Raw genomic sequence first — 18,288 nt, 5'->3', positions numbered from 1 at the left:
AACGTGTTAACTTGTATGAATTACAGGTTCCGAACTATTTCACGTTCGAACAAAATCGAGTGACGTATGTTAAAGGAAATCTAAGTTGTTTCACATGCTGTGATTGTGCCGTCGACTGTGCTATTGTTTAACACAGCAATTCATATTATGATATAGCCTTAATCGAGTCAGATGCCCCTATCCAGGACAACGCTATTGGCTCTTCGTCATATTGTCATCTCTCCATCTGTACAGTGTTCTCTGTTACTGTATCTATGTATACTGACCATGGTCAGTAATGTACTAGAGATAAGCCCACACCTATTACTAAGTTAGAACGAAATCAAACGTCTATCAAGGCATCTCTAACAGGGACACACCAAAATTCAAATAAAAAGATATAAGACCTCATCCAAAAGTCACTTAAACAGCTCATAAGCACCATATAAGAAAACACAAACAACGACAGGGCAATAACTAAACTTCCGAAAGGACAACAAAGCCTTACCAAAACACCATACGGACAAATGCATACAAGGCAGCCAAAAAGAAACACCCGTATACACTGCACGCAGTACATCCAACGCAAAGGGTGTTTCATAACACACTTTTCACCATCACGCCCGTAAACCCTACTGAATCCACTAGCCAACACTCGATCCTTTGAAGCAGTCGCACATATATCAATGGAAGCAATCTCAAAACCAAAACCACCATCATCATATTTCTGGTGTCCCCCGCTGTGATATTGCTGGAATATTGCTAAAAGCCCCGTAAAACCAAACTCAGTCACTCATCATCCTCTGATCGTCAGCCTGGTAATCTGTCTGCTTGTGTAAGGACGACCATGCATAAAAAATGCTCTCAGTCTAAGCTTGGAACTCCACGCATAGCTGTCTCTGTGATTTCTGAGTATGTATTCCGCTCATTCTGTATTTGCTAATTCTAGTCCTTGTGTCTCCCAAAAGCTAATTTTACGTCAACATAAGACACTATTGTTTAAAATGTAACTCACGGTGAGTGTTTGATATGACACATGCAATTTGCACAAATTAAAACAGTGAACATTTCACAACGCGAAACCAGTGTCTACCTGCATATATATCCACTTCAGGCTTCGATAAACATATCTTGAGTGCACCGAGAAAACTGTATTTGCAAGACTGTAGCCATTTGGTAATTAGAACTCCAAGGAGGATCAGGCCCATTCCAGTCTGGAATCAAAACAAACAGGGTCATTATGTACACATGGAAAGCGCATCGCAACACCCAATACTTTTCATAGTATGATAGTACCATTAACAACAGCAAACGAACATATTCAAACCTCAATTTAACATACTATCTGGATACATATACCATCAGGAAATAATACCCTTGACGTTAACAAGTGCGGCCATTTTCAAGATCCTGGTATACAATTCCCAATAAATCACATGACTATCAATAAACGAGTACAATGTCAATATCTGTTGTAACTTCCGCCAAATGCAATATTATCCATGAACCTTCTCCTCAGATATGATGACTTTGACGTTGAAGTTTTGCGTCCGATTCTTGGTTGAGGGTTTGTTCCAATACATCAGAATTTTGTATTGAAGGATCTCTGGCGTATTCTGCGACCCATAATTTTCTATACAAGTCTATAGAACGGAAAGCTGGAGTCCTGGCGGGTCAAGGTAGAGTTCCTATCTCCTCCTGATTTACGAAATCACCACATGCACCAAATGTAGCCCAGCACTGTCGTCCATCAAAACTGGCAAAAAGGTCAGAGGATTGTCATTGAAATGTGGTACAACAGTCCACCTAGGATGTCAGTGATATATTGTTGTCCATTCAGATAATCTGTTGTTGACATGCATTGTTTCTGTGGCGCCAAAGACGAGCTGGGACATCAGTCATGAACACAAGAAATCGACTCCAGTGCGAGCAGTGGGCCTTTGCCATAATGTCAAATTCCAGAGACGTGGTTTGACACAAAGATGTTTTGTGCTCTAGGGGTAACAACGGACGTCTGATAGGTCGCCTGGCTCTTCCTACCTTTGCTTGTTGCATAATGAAAAGGACGTTCAGGCGAGGAATTACATCTGTGTAACGCTGTGTGGAGAAGCAAAAATGTGACACGTCACTAAGCAAACAGGTCACCATCGCTGTTTGTGAATACCTTGTGACCTTGACAGCATTGACATCAGATCGAGAATGACGCCTCGAATGTTAACGTTGTGTTTACCCGGAACACCCCTCGTGTTTGCGTTTCCCCAAATTCTTATCGCGTATCTTTAGTCGTTGTTTATTTTACACTCAGTCACTCCCGGTGCATGCTGCCATGAGAAATTCATATTTGGTATTTATTTTGTATGAAGTACAACCTGCGACTACCAGATACTTCCTCGTTAGTCGCCTCTTACGGCAAACATGGGTTACTGAAGATCAATTCTAACCCGGATCCGTTCCCGGTCCCGGTGAGGGACCACGTGTGTTCTGATAAATGAAGATAAATGGGAACATCCAACCTTGTGTACGTGTATTCAGTGTGTTATGATTTCTAACATCTACCCGCTTTTACTGGATGTTGGATGATATGGTTTAGATGTGTGGTTTCAACCGTTCTACTGACGTTTAATTGACAAAAGTGGCATAATTAACACACAAATCATGGTTAATAATCATCCTACTTACTTGGTACAGAAGAACTACAAGTATGGAGACCACGGATATGATTCGCACTGGATATTTGAAACCAGGGACGGGTCTGTAGATCCATTTATCACAAGTTGTCGTCTCTATGCTGAAATACAGTGTTATACAGTGTGCAACATCATGCCAGATCATAAATATATAATAATTTGATTACAAGTACTTATACCAAAATTGCTACTGATTCATTTGCATACTACCAATATACGTGTTACAGAATACACGTTCTGCTACCATTTTGTTCTACTTGACAGTAAAGGCTGATTAATAAAGCTTTAAGTTTGCTGCTTTTATTTACAGTTTTGCAACAGTACTGTCATAAAGTTCATTAAAGTGAACATGTTTCGCTATATCAGTCCTACATGTCACTAAAATGCTACAGGCCCATGTGCCAGGATGACGTTACTGTCCCACATGTTGTTATTATGTTTCATATAACTATCATGTTACTGTGCTACATCTTACTGTAATGCTACACTCCAACATGTCACCGCAATATTGCAGCCCTACATGTCCCTATAATGCTGCAGTCCTACATGTCCCTATGATGTTGCCGTGCTACATGTCTAAAAATGCTGCAGTCCTACATGTCCCTCTCATGCTGCAGTCCTACATAACCCTATAATGCAGTGTCATACATGTCCCTATAATGCAGTATCCTACATGTTCCTATAATGCAGCAGTCCTACATGTCCCTATAATGCTGCAGTCCTACATGTCCCTATAATGCTGCAGTCCTACATGTCCCTATAATGCTGCAGTCCTACATGTCCCTATAATGCTGTATCCTACATGTTCCTATAATGTCCTACAGAATCCTACATGTCCCTATAATGCTGCAGTCCTACATGTCCCTATAATGCTGCAGTCCTACATGTCCCTATAATGCTGTATCCTACATGTTCCTTTAATGCAGCAGTCCTACATGTCCCTTTAATGCTGTAGTCCTACATGTCCCTATAATGCTGTATCCTACATGTTCCTATAATGCAGTATCCTACATGTCCCTATAATGCAGCAGTCCTCCATGTCCCTATAATGCTGCAGTCCTACATGTCCCTATAATGTAGTATCCTACATGTCTCTATAATGCTGCAGTCCTACATGTCCCTATAATGCTGCAGTCCTACTTGTCCCTATAATGCTGCAGTCCTACATATCCCTCTCATGCTGCAGTCCTACATAGTCCTATAATGCAGTGTCATACACGTCCCTATAATGCAGTATCCTACATGTTCCCATAATGCAGCAGTCCTACATGTCCCTATAATGCAACAGTCCTACATGTCCCTATAATGCTGCAGTCCTACATGTCCCTACAATGCTGAAGTCCTACATGTCCCTATAATGCTGTAGTCCTACATGTTCCTATAATGCAGTATCCTTCATGTTCCTATAATGCTGCAGTCCTACATGTTCCTATAATGCTGCAGTCTTACATGTCACTATAATGCAGCAGACCTACATGTTCCAATAATGCTGCAGTCCTACATGTCCCTATAATGCTGCAGTCCTACATGTCCTTATAATGCTGCAGTCCTACATGTCTTTATAATGCTGCAGTCCTACATGTCCCTATAATGCAGCAGTCCTACATGTAATGCAGCAGTCCTACATGTCCCTATAATGCTGCAGTCCTACATGTCCCTATAATGCTGCAGTCCTACATGTCCCTATAATGCTGCAGTCCTACATGTCCCTATAATGCTGCAGTCCTACATGTTCCTATAATGCTGCAGTCCTACATGTCCCTATAATGCTGCAGTCCTACATGTCCCTATAATGCTGCAGTCCTCCATGTTCCTATAATGCTGCAGTCCTACATGTCCCTATAATGCTGCAGTCCTACATGTTCCTATAATGCTGCAGTCCTACATGTCCCTATAATGCTGCAGTCCTACATGTCCCTATAATGCTGCAGTCCTACATGTTCCTATAATGCTGCAGTCCTACATGTCCCTATAATGTTGCAGTCCTACATGTTCCCTATAATGCTGCAGTCCTACATGTGCTATAATGCCAACATCCCTATAATGCTGCAGTCCTACATGTCCCTATAATGCTGCAGTCCTACATGTCCCTATAATGCTGCAGTCCTACATGTCCTTATAATGCTGCAGTCCTACATGTCCCTATAATGCAGCAGTCCTACATGTCCCTATAATGCAGCAGTCCTACATGTCCCTATAATGCAGCAGTCCTACATGTCCCTATAATGCAGCAGTCCTACATGTCCCTATAATGCTGCAGTCCTACATGTCCCTATAATGCTGCAGTCCTACATGTCCCTATAATGCTGTAGTCCTACATGTTCCTATAATGCAGTATCCTACATGTCCCTATAATGCTGCAGTCCTACATGTCCCTATAATGCTGCAGTCCTACATGTCCTATAATGCACTGTCATACATGTCCCTATAATGCAGTATCCTACATGTTCCTATAATGCAGCAGTCCTACATGTCCCTATAATGCTGCAGTCCTACATGTCCCTATAATGCTGCAGTCCTACATGTCCCTATAATGCTGCAGTCCTACATGTCCCTATAATGCTGCAGTCCTACATGTCCCTATAATGCTGTAGTCCTACATGTTCCTATAATGCAGTAGTCCTACATGTCACTATAATGCTGCAGTCCTACATGTCCCTATAATGCTGCAGTCCCTACATGTCCCTATATAATGCTATAATGCAGTCCTACATGTCCCTATAATGCTGCAGTCCCTACATGTCCCTATAATGCTGCAGTCCTACATGTCCCTATAATGCAGCAGTCCTACATGTCCCTATAATGCAGCAGTCCTACATGTCCCTATAATGCTGCAGTCCTACATGTCCCTATAATGCTGCAGTCCTACATGTCCCTATAATGCTGCAGTCCTACATGTTCCTATAATGCAGTAGTCCTACATGTCCCTATAATGCTGCAGTCCTACATGTCCCTCTCATGCTGCAGTCCTACATAACCCTATAATGCACTGTCATACATGTCCCTATAATGCTGTATCCTACATGTTCCTATAATGCAGCAGTCCTACATGTCCCTATAATGCTGCAGTCCTACATGTCCCTATAATGCTGCAGTCCTACATGTCCCTATATAGCTGCAGTCCTACATGTCCCTATAATGCTGCAGTCCTACATGTCCCTATGCAGTCCTACTATAATGCTGCAGTCCTACATTCCTATAATGCACAGTCCTACATGTCCCTATAATGCTGCAGTCCTACATGTCTCTAATGCTGCAGTCCTATAACATGTCCCTATAATGCAGTGTCCTACATGTCCCTATAATGCAGTCCTACATGTCCCTATAATGCTGCAGTCCTACATGTTCCTATAATGCAGCAGTCCTACATGTCCCTATAATGCTGCAGTCCTACATGTCCCTATAATGCTGCAGTCCTACATGTCCCTATAATGCTGCAGTCCTACATGTCCCTATAATGCTGCAGTCCTACATGTCCCTATAATGCTGCAGTCCTACATGTCCCTATAATGCTACAGTCCTACATGTCCCTATAATGCTGCAGTCCTACATGTTCCTATAATGCAGCAGTCCTACATGTCCCTATAATGCTGCAGTCCTACATGTCCCTATAATGCTGCAGTCCTACATGTACATGTCCCTATAATGCTGCAGTCCTACATGTCCCTATAATGCAGCAGTCCTACATGTCCTATATAATGCTGCAGTCCCTACATGTCCCTATAATGCTGCCTATGTACATGTCCTATAATGTCCCCTATCCTACATGGTGTCCTACATGTCCCAGTCCTACATGTTCCAGTCCTATAATGCTGCAGTCCCTACATGTCCCTATAATGCTGCAGTCCTACATAGTCCTATAATGCAGCAGTGTCCTACATCCTACATGTCCCTATAATGCTGCAGTCCTACATGTCCCTATAATGCAATGGTCCTACATGTTCCTATAATGCTGCAGTCCTACATGTCCCTATAATGCTGCAGTCCCACATGTCCCTATAATGCTGCAGTCCTATACATGTCCCTATAATGCTGCAGTCCTACATGTCCCTATAATGCAGCAGTCCTACATGTCCCTATAATGCTGCAGTCCTACATGTCCCTATAATGCTGCAGTCCTACATGTCCCTATAATGCTGCAGTCCTACATGTCCTATAATGCAGCAGTCCTACATGTCCTATATAATGCAGCAGTCCACATGTGTCCCTGTAATGCAGCAGTCCTACATGTCCCTATAATGCTGCAGTCCTACATGTTCCTATAATGCAGCCAAAGTCCTACATGTCCCTATAATGCAGTCCTACATGTTCCTATAATGCAGCAGTCCTACATGTCCCTATAATGCTGCAGTCCTACATGTTCCTATATAATGCAGTCCCTACATGTCCCTATAATGCTGCGTCCCACATGTCCCTATAATGCTGCAGTCCTACATGTCCCTATAATGCTGCAGTCCTACATGTTCCTATAATGCAGTCCTACATGTCCTATAATTTTGCAGTCCTACATGTCCCTATAATGCTGCAGTCCTACATGTCCCTATATAATGCTGCAGTCCTACATGTCCCTATAATGCTGCAGTCCTACATGTCCCTATAATGCTGCAGTCCTACATGTCCCTATAATGCTGCAGTCCTACATGTCCCTATAATGCTGCAGTCCTACATGTCCCTATAATGCTGTAGTCCAACATGTTCCTATAATGCAGCAGTCCTACATGTCCCTATAATGCATGTTCCAGTCCTACATGTCCCTATAATGCTGCAGTCCCACATGTCCCTATAATGCTGCAGTCCTACATGTCCCTATAATGCTGCAGTACTACATGTCCCTATAATGCTGCAGTCCTACATGTCCCTATAATGCTGCAGTCCTACATGTCCCTATAATGCTGCAGTCCTACATGTCCCTATAATGCTGCAGTCCCATGTCCTATGTCCCTATACCATGCAGTGTCCTACATGTCCCTATAATGCTGCAGTCCTACATGTCCAGCACATGCTGCAGTCCTACATGTCCCTATAATGCTGCAGTCCTACATGTCCCTATAATGCTGCAGTCCTACATGTCCCTATAATGCTGCAGTCCTACATGTTCCTATAATGCAGTCCTACATGTCCTTATAATGCTGCAGTCCTACATGTCCCTCCTATGCTGCAGTCCTACATGTTCCTATAATGCATGTCGCCATACATGTCCCTATAATGCTGCAGTCCATGTACATGTTCCTATAATGCTGCAGTCCCACATGTCCCTATAATGCTGCAGTCCTACATGTCCTATAATGCTGCCGGTCATGCATGTCCCTATAATGCATGCAGTCCTACATGTCCCTATAATGCTGCAGTCCTACATGTCCCTATAATGCAGCAGTCCTACATGTCCCTATAATGCTGCAGTCCTACATGTCCCTATAATGCTGCAGTCCTACATGTCCCTATAATGCTGCAGTCCTACATGTCCCTATAATGCTGTAGTCCTACATGTCCCTATAATGCAGCAGTCCTACATGTCCCTATAATGCTGCAGTCCTACATGTCCCTATCATGCTGCAGTCTGCATGTCACTAATGCTGTCCTACCCTATAATGCAGTGTCATACATGTCCCTATAATGCAGTATCCTTCATGTTCCCATAATGCAGCAGTCCTACATGTCCCTATAATGCAACAGTCCTACATGTCCCTATAATGCTGCAGTCCTACATGTCCCTACAATGCTGCAGTCCTACATGTCCCTATAATGTTGTAGTCCTATATGTTCCTATAATGCAGTATCCTTCATGTCCCTATAATGCTGCAGTCCTACATGTCCCTATAATGCTGCAGTCCTACATGTTCCTATAATGCTGCAGTCCTACATGTCCCTATAATGCAGCAGTCCTACATGTCTATTATGCAGTGTCAGTCCTATAATGTCCTATAATGCTGCAGTCCTACATGTTCCTATAATGCTGCAGTCCACTGCTGCAGTCCCTATAATGTAATGCAGTCCTACATGTCCCTATAATGCTGCCTACATGTTCCTATAATGCTGCAGTCCTACATGTCCCTACAGTCCTACAATAATGCTGTCCTACATAACCCTATAATGCAGCAGTCCATACATGTTCCTTTAATGCTGCAGTCCTACATGTCCCTATAATGCTATAGTCATACATGTCCCTATAATGGTGCAGTCCTACATGTTCCTATAATGCAGCAGTCCTACATGTCCCTATAATGCTGCAGTCCTACATGTCCCTATAATGCTGCAGTCCTACATGTCCCTATAATGCTGCAGTCCTACATGTCCCTATAATGCTGCAGTCCTACATGTCCCTATAATGCTGCAGTCCTACATGTCCCTATAATGCTGTAGTCCCCATGTCCATGCTGCAGTCCTATAATGCTGCAGTCCTACATGTCCCTATAATGCTGCAGTCCTACATGTCCCTATCATGCTGCAGTCCTACATGTCCCTATAATGCTGCAGTCCTACATGTCCCTATAATGTCCTACAGTAGTCCTTACATGTCCCCATAATGCAGCAGTCCTACATGTCCCATATAATGCAGCAGTCCTACATGTCCCTATAATGCTGCAGTCCTAGATGTCCCTATAATGCTGCAGTCCTACATGTCCCTATAATGCTGAAGTACTACATGTCCCTAAAATACAGCAGTCCTACATGTCCCTATAATGCTGCAGTCCTACATGTGCAGACCCCTATAATGCTGCAGTCCTATGTCCCATCCTACCCTATAATGCAGCAGTCCTACATGTCCCTATAATGCAGCAGTCCTACATGTCCCTATAATGCAGCAGTCCTACATGTCCCTATAATGCTGCAGTCCTACATGTCCCTATAATGCTGTAGTCGTAAATGTTCCTATAATGCAGTATCCTACATGTCCCTATAATGCTGCAGTCCTACGTGTCCCTATAATGCTTCAGTCCTACATGTCTTTATAATGCTGTACTCCTACATGTCCCTATAATGCTGCAGTTCTACATGTCCCTATAATGCTGCAGTTCTACATGTCCCTATATTGCTGAAGTACTACATGTCCCTATAATGCAGCAGTCCTACATGTCCCCTATAATGTTACAGTCCAACATATCCCTATAGTGCTGCAGTCCTACGTGTCTTTATAATGCTGTACTCCTACGTTTCCCTATAACCCTGCAGTTCTACATGTCCCTATAATGCTGAAGTCCTACATGTCCCTATAATGCTGAAGTACTACATGTCCCTGTAATGCAGCAGTCCTACATGTCCCCTATAATGTTACAGTCCAATATGTCCCTATAATGTTGCAGTCCTACATGTCTTTATAATGCTGCAGTCCTACATGTCTGTATAATGCTGAAGTACTACATGTCCCTATAATGCAGCAGTCCTACATGTCCGCTATAATGTTACAGTCCAACATGTCCTTAGAATGCTGCAGTCCTACATGTCTTTATAATGCAGCAGTCCTAGATGTCCCTATAATGCTGAAGTACTACATGTCCCTATTATGCAGCAGTCCTACATGTCCCTATAATGCAGCAGTCCTACATGTCCCTATAATGCGACAGTCCTACATGTCCCTATAATGCTGCAGTCCTACATGTCCCTATAATGCTGCAGTCCTACATGTCCCTATAATGCTGCAGTCCTACATGTCCCTATAATGCTGCAGTCCTACATGTCCCTATAATGCTGCAGTCCTACATGTCCCTATAATGCTGCAGTCCTACATGTCCCTATAATGCTGCAGTCCTACATGTCCCTATAATGCAGCAGTCCTGCATCTCCTTATAGCGCTGTATTTCTAAATACCTGTCCAGTGCTACTGTCTTATATTCCAGTTTTTACTGCTAAAATCCTACTTGTTCCCACAATGCTACGGTGCTATATACCTGATTCCTAATAACACCACGATATTACCTTGGCTCATAGTCTCTGTGTAGAACTTGACGCACATACTGCTGTTGGTGGGCGTACACCCGTTTTAGCGGCTCCTTTATGTGTAAAATTAATTAACATATATTAATCAATCTAGTTAGTGGAATAATAAGTGGCTATATAACATAAAAATGCTTAACAGTACCGACTTATATAACAAAAGGAAATTTAAAGAATATGCATGTGGCGTACCGTCAATCGATGCAAGTACACTTAAAATACATTGTAAAGAGTCACTTGTTTGAGAGGCATTTAGAAGTGGGCACACTAAAGATAGAACGAAACAATGACACTTCCAGTACTACTCACTGTTATGACGTACGTCTTTGACCTCAAGCACTCTATGATGACAAGAAGGAACTTCAAGATCAGATACAAGAAGCACAGGACAACCGGGATGTAGATGAGTACCACTACTGCATGTATTCCCTATAAACGATGCCAACTATTTAAAGATATAGAGGATACCAAGCGATTTAATGATTTGGTATCTATCGAGTTTCATAAAAATGTTATTTCACGGAAGCGAGTTTAGTATTCTGTTCATTACTCTCCAACCTAAATTGATAGAAACTGCCTACAGTGTGATGACTTTCAGCTTTCCGTGAGTCAAGCAAGGTCTAATGCCATTGTGACATAGGTATTAGCATTGTGATGTCATAACAATAAACCATTATGACGTCACACGGCTAGCGGTATTACACTAGTGTAATATTGCCGTAAATATTACACTGCAGTATCTTCCACGGGCGAATAATCCAGTATCCATGTTCAGCCATATGCACTGCTTTATGCTAAAACTGATTTATGCTAAACGGCACTAACATAAGTCCTTGTTTTGACATATTCGTTTTTAGCGGCAGTTATAACAAAGACAATTAAGGAATTCTGATACAGTTAGGTCGCGTGTTACACGTCTTTAAGCCTTTGGGTATCGTTCAATAATTCACTTTCCTTTGACGAGACCTTTCAATAGTATGTCATTTCTTATGGCATATGTGCTTAATAACCTCAAGTGTCAAGTGATTCATCTGACTTGTTAAACTAAGGTCACGGGTATATGACTTATTTGACTGGCTTTTTATTTGTATTTTGCTCATAAACGACACTTACCGTCGGTGATGGATCAATCAGGCAGTGGAACTGTACGGCCTCAGCAATCAAAGCGCCTAAGCTGCAGCATGTATCAAATTGTATGCATAAGCCATAATGACATGTTTTTGTTTGTTTGTATGTTGCTTAACGCTGCGCTCTGCAATACCAAGGCTGATATGGATTCTGGAACAACCAATCTCGTGATCAACATTATGAGTATCGATCTACGCAATTGGGATACGATAATATGCGTCAACAAAGTCAGCTCGCCTGACCATCCAATCCCGTTAGTCGCCTAGATGTTAGGACATGGGTTGAGGCAGACGAATTGTAATCCGGATCATCACGGGTGACATGATGCTTGTGTAGATGCTGCTGCTGGTGATGATTATGATGTGTAGGTTAAAGTTATGATGATGATGATGACTGAGTGTAAGTGGATGAGTTAAAATATACGTCGCATGAACATTATTTCAGCCATATAGCGAGACCACATATACACAATCACATCTAAAGTACAAGGTCAAAAGGAGTTTCGTAAAATACATAATTTCATCATTAGAGTATTATGTGCAGCAGCCATATTTATATACAGTCAATTTGCCATACTTATACATAGTTACAATTTAGGATACAGACCAATTTGAGAAGTTCATAATGAGATGCGTAAACACTAAGTTCAAAGCAACAGTTTGTAGTTTTGGTGTTAAGTGGAACTGGGCAATTGATGATACCAGCCTCACCAGGATATAAGAGCCTCCTGCAGCTTTAATGCCTAGAGGAGAAAAGGAGTTTATAGGGACTGTATTGAATTGTCAAAATGATCTGTTTCTAGGAGACAAAACGCAGACAAAAACAGTCGGTATTAATCAAGAGAATAATGTTTTGTGGATTCATGGCACTTCCACGGGTGATATATCACGTGAACCCCAAAAAGCGTTTAAAGAACTCCTACGTAACCTCCATATCCAGAGGACCAAAGGACAGCTCTCCGTTGGTGCTGGTATTGGCATTTGACCATGGTGCTTCAGCCTTAATAGTTTTCCTCTTTTTCTTGTTAGGTGCACAATTTCTGTTTCTGGTTTTTGGTATCGGCTCTGTTGTCTGTGAGTTTGAAGTTTTAACTCGTTTGGAAGATGTTTTCGTTTGGAAGATGTCACAGTATGTTTTCGAGTGAAGTGTTAGGGATTGGTTGAAAGATGTTGAGTCTGTGAGTTCAGTCTGGCAGAGAATAGAGAGGCTACAGCAGAGTAGAGGTTGTTGGATCCATGTCCAAACTTTGGCAGAGTGGACTGGGGACATACACCTCCAGTCTCCAGTGATGCAGATGAAATAGATAATTAAAGGTTTAACAGGTGTTCGGGCAACTGGTCCCATTTACACCTTGCAGTGACAGCTTTGGTCGATTGAGGGATAGACGTTTGGGTAAATGTGAAGAGATGGGTGTTGTGGGCTGGACCACACTTTCCTTCTTGACAGTAAAACGCTTCACAGCTGTGACATATTGCTGTTCACGTTCTAGTTCACGTTTCTTGGTAATTGGCTCCTTGGTTATGTGGGACAGGCAGCGTGCTCCGTCAATGCTCCTGCTCCTGACAATGCTTTTACATGGGTTCAGTGTCTAATGCACTGTGACAACAGCCTTGGTATTCACAAACTCTCTCAACTTGAGCAGACTGAAGGATTGCCGTTTCCGTGGACGTTATATCAGGAGAGAACCAGATCGGAGATTAGAGACATAGGCAACCTCTCCACAAATACCAGCAATGCCTTGGGACATTGCGAATGGAGATGTAGTGGTGATGGTTATCATGAAGATGATAGGTGAATGACAGATATTAAAAACAGATACAACTTACTGTATCGAACTGTAGGTAACACCGAGGACTGACCCAGCCAGCTTGTGTCTTGTGGAAATACAGGCAAACAGTGGAAAACATGCGATGCAGGTCTCAAGAATTCGTAGTTGCAGCACCAATGCTGAAATAAAACAGATCACTACTTGATTTTATTTGAAAACCCTGAAAGGTTCAACTTTTTCCACAACCACAAGAGATATCAGTGATACGATTCCGCCTTTATCACGGGTATCTGTTTATGATCCATGCTACGCCATCGAATTTTGGTATTACCAGGTGTTCGCGAAAAGGTGAGCCACAATAGTGGCAAATACGAGTAACATATCGCCGAGATTCACCAGTTGTATATTATGAGAGTAAGGTTGTAAACTCACCCTTAGCCCACAATGGATAGTTGAAGGAGAAGGAATGAGTCAATTTCAGGAAAAGAATTGAGATGATATTGGTAACGGCCCCGAAGGCTGCGGCGTATGAGAAACGTTTGTCGTAGCCGTCAAGCAGAGGGAGAGGACTGGAAAGAAATACATTTGACGAATGTCTTGCCTTTTATCATGGAAACAGATATTAACATTAACGAAATTTATATGATGTCCCAAGAATTATTATTACTTGATATTGCTGAATAAAAGATGTCTTGTTTTGTGATACTCACACAATCAATGCAGGCCTGCCTCCACATACTTCAGGGCGGAATCTTCGCTTCTCCAGCAGCGCTAGAACTAGGATTATGCCGGCCTGGAAAGAAATGATCATCTTAAGATTTCGTTTACATGTGGACAAGTGTATTACTCATTTTACTATTTGAGAATCCTTAACTGTAATATATTTGTAAAGTTTATTTTAAATCCAATTCCGCTTCATAATCACACCTTTTATTAATGTTTCGTTTTTAAATCACTATTCAACTTTTGGTAGCGGAACCCTTCGGTTCGTCTGCTTTTTGATTGTGTCGGTCCCTCATAACCTCTCTTTAATAGTAAGTATTTTAGCAAATGTAATTATCTTTTCATTGTTTCTAAAGCATAGATAGGCGCATGATCACTTTGTCCTCTTGCTCATTGTTGTTGTTGTTGATTGTATTTGATAGTTTAGCCTATTTGGTATTGCAAAGTGACGGTAGTGTTGGCTTTCACTGCCACACCCAATGTAAGGGTTATGATGCAGGGTCAGTTGATTATTATGTATTGCATTATGTATTTCTTTTATTGATATCAGTAACGTATGCTCTAATATCAGTATATTTTTTAAAATGTTTGTTTCCGGTTTAGTATTGATTCAGCGTTGTCAGTAACAGGTTAAGGTTATCGACATTAATTGTACTAGTAACTTTTGCATTGTGAGATAGTTCTAGGAAACGAAAAGCTCTAGGAATGACAGCAATTCTTGGATTGATATCATTGTCAAATTTCTTGATATAAATAAAACTTTACTGATATCAGTAAATAAATACTGACAGCAAAAATGAATTACTGGTATAAGTAAACAGGTAAACCTTTGTCCATATGAGCATGGCATAGAGGTGGATGGACTTACTGCAGGCACGGTGATGACATGATTGAACGCGTCTGCATCAATGATGTCCGCACAGGCAGAGAGGGTCTGGTTATTTAGTATTGACGTCATCACTCTGTCATTGTAGCTGAAAATATATTTTCTGTTTATGACATATTTGTTCTTCTGTTGTTTAACGGCGCTCTCAGCAATGTCCCACACTCATGACGGCAGTCCGTAAATATTCGTGTCTGGACCAGGCGATCCAGTGATTGACATCATGAGCATAGGTCATCACAACTGGACCACAGAGGCTGACCACAAGTTATTTAGTTATACCATTACGTGAAACCAGTATGGTAGAGAAAATATTAACCACAATAAAAAACATGCAAATATGTGACATCCTTGTTATTGATAGAAAAGTGTTTGTAAACACAAAAGTAACCATTTGGAACACATAATATTGAATACATCGGTTATTCCTTGACTAGACATCTCGAAATAAATGATTTAACGTTCCATTAGAGGGACTGAGAGACAGAGTTCGACAAATATGGTCTCTGTTTGACCATACTATAACAAAGAACGAGTTTAGCAAACTGCCTGTGTAAACCAAAAGACTACTGCACTGGATGCACGGCCTGGTCACGATATCATAACAGGACGCTAATATAACAACACATAATGACTCAGACACAAAGAAGGAAGTTCAGGAAAATTAGAAGACCCATGAAGTGTTTTACCTGACTTACCTAGAACTGTTCTTTTGTCCAAAGGCCTTCACCAGACAGCCCTAGATTTAACAGATGCCAAACAATCGCCAAGAGCCACAAAGAAATGCCAAAACACTAATACATACAGCTGTTATGGACTAGTTAATACATTTTTCTCTCGTTACTGAGTAAACCCGCCTGACCTACTTGCAGTGCTTGCTGATAAGACCCACCGTTAGATTGTTTGCTCTGTGTACTTGCTCTGCTGGTAACATGACTGCAAGGTGTTATCTTGATTGATTTGTTGTTGGTTAAAGCTACACCCAACAATATTCCAGCTATATGGCGGCGATCTGTAAATAATCAAGTCTGGACCAGACAATCCAGTGATCAACATGAGCATCGATGTACAAAATTGGGATACGATGACATGTGTCAACCAAGTCAGCGAGCCTGACCACCCAATATCGTTAGTCGCCTCTGACGAGAAGCATGGGATGCTGAGGACCAATTCTAACCCGGACCTTCACCGGTTAAATTCAACGGGTATAGTGACAGTAACAAGAGTACCGTTTACATGACGAGCCGCGTATCTTGGGCACTGTAGAAGCGATGATCCTGGGTTCTAATCCGAGATGATTTCGTATTTTATTTCTAGCGCTTATATCATCCATAATCTTGATATACATAGGTAGGTTTGATACCGTTTTACTGCGATACGGATGGACTTGAATGATAAAACCATGAACAGGTACAGCTGACATCTGGTAGACAAATAAACTTGTTCTTTGGTAGAACTTCAAATTGTTTCCTAAATGCATTAGAGTTCCCATTATTACAGGGGTGACGGAATCCTTTATGTCATATATTAAATGCCTTTTCACTAGTTAATTCATCGTCGCGGAAGACACATCAAAGACACATCACGTGACCAGTGTTAATCGTCTTACAGGCTACAAATAGATATTTATCGTAAATCTTGACCTATTTTTGTAATCAATGGTTTTAGAATTTTTCAAAATTACATCCAATATTGTTTACGTTAATTTCAGCAAATCCATGAGTTTTCGACCAAATTACCGTTATTTACACAAACCAGTTCTGTAACATATTACCTCTAGCCTTGAAACGAACGGTAGTTGATAATGGTAAAAGTATCACAAATGTCATACATTGACCAGTTACAAACTTTGCAGCATGACAATTATATTCCAACGAATCGTTTTCGAGATCAAGCTATGATGTATAGATCAGGGAACTTTTGTCTTAAGAAATGTTTTCGATGTGCTCTTTATCGACCCATTCTGCCCTAAATGTAAGGAATTCGGAATGTTATCTGAGTTAAAACTCTTAACTGCTTCATGAATACAAGAGCGTGCAGGTTGTGTTTGTCATACATACTCTTCAAAAAAAGGAGGGGAATTTGAACTTCCTTTTTAATTTTGGATTGAAACAACTGGGAGATATATCGGAGTCAATCAGTGTTGATATGAAAATAATGACCTTATGGCCATAGTTTTGTACAGTAATCGATCTTCAAAGATGATTGGTGTATGACATGTAATTTGCATGTGTACGATTTTCATTTTAAAAAAAATCAACAACAAACAAAAAACAAAACAAAAACCCGCCTAGAAACAAACAATAACAATTGTGTGATGCAAGAAGATTGTCAAAATTAATGGTCTACAGTTATTTATCAACCTTCTTGAAAACCGTCAAAATTACGCATGATACCCCATGCACGTGTATGGGGCTACTGTGTTGTGCACGTGCATCCTATGCGTTGTGCTTAGGGGTGGCGATAAAGAGAATGGTGGTGCGTTCATAAGATGTCTGTCTTTGAAAAATAGTCAACACTTATACTTCCGATCCAAATTGAAAGTTCAGGCTCCGCTACGTTTTGAGTATATTTGAGAGTATTTTGAAATCACACATGCCGCTGCGTCTTAAAGGCACAATGTCACACATTTTCGACAATATGTTCACCTTTAATATATATATTGGGGTCATATGCACTCACTTTAGCTTCCTATTGATGCTATAAAAGACTTATTACCCCTTACGATTTGCCTGAAATCAATAATTGAAACTTCGAGGCGAACAGCTTCCAAACAGATAACACTTGCCATGTAATGTAAACAATTGCTCCGTAAACTGCACGAGGTGTTGTCGGTGTTTGCCGAACTGGTTCCAATCACACGTTGTGCGAAGGTTATTCGTAAAGAGCTCTCCAAAGGACATAACACTATGAGGTTCGCTTGAAATAATGTTTGTCAAGTAGAGGGCACGCGAGTCGATTTAATGCAACGTTGCAATAATTCATTCGAACTTTTAAATTTAACATTGTAATCTAAATACGTATTTTGAAAAAACAAATTATATGGTAGCTTCCCTGAGGGCTGATTGTTAGTATTAGTGAGAAAAATGCATTATGTATTTATAGAGACGTATGGCGTGACATTGTGCCTTTAATAATCGTATTTAAACTCAACTTGAAAACATTGCCTCTACAGGTGTACAATGCAC

At 41.3% G+C, this 18,288-nt stretch overlaps 1 protein-coding gene across 2 annotated transcripts in view; it reads right to left on the bottom strand.

Annotated features, from left to right (window-relative positions):
* The window catches only part of LOC124282421 (stimulated by retinoic acid gene 6 protein-like), a 49,667-nt gene extending 33,703 nt beyond the window's left edge, over positions 1-15,964 (bottom strand). For both annotated transcript variants that reach the window (XM_046718412.1, XM_046718411.1), the window contains exons 1-10: positions 15,799-15,964; positions 15,086-15,191; positions 14,205-14,287; positions 13,927-14,063; positions 13,553-13,673; positions 11,712-11,772; positions 10,908-11,027; positions 10,581-10,654; positions 2,659-2,767; positions 1,073-1,193 (exon numbers count right to left, since the gene is read on the bottom strand). In XM_046718412.1, the coding sequence (XP_046574368.1) occupies positions 1,073-1,193; positions 2,659-2,767; positions 10,581-10,654; positions 10,908-11,027; positions 11,712-11,772; positions 13,553-13,673; positions 13,927-14,063; positions 14,205-14,287; positions 15,086-15,175 (916 nt within the window). In that variant the 5' untranslated portion in view covers positions 15,176-15,191; positions 15,799-15,964. The remainder of the gene's footprint in view (positions 1-1,072; positions 1,194-2,658; positions 2,768-10,580; positions 10,655-10,907; positions 11,028-11,711; positions 11,773-13,552; positions 13,674-13,926; positions 14,064-14,204; positions 14,288-15,085; positions 15,192-15,798) is intronic.
* Between the last annotated feature and the right edge of the window lie 2,324 nt (positions 15,965-18,288).

This window comes from Haliotis rubra, unplaced genomic scaffold (assembly GCF_003918875.1).
Source record: "Haliotis rubra isolate DU_JTF1 unplaced genomic scaffold, ASM391887v1 Scf3, whole genome shotgun sequence".
Lineage (NCBI taxonomy): Eukaryota > Metazoa > Mollusca > Gastropoda > Lepetellida > Haliotidae > Haliotis > Haliotis rubra.
Note: the sequence above shows the minus strand (reverse complement) of the source record. Positions and strands in the feature narration are given on the sequence as shown.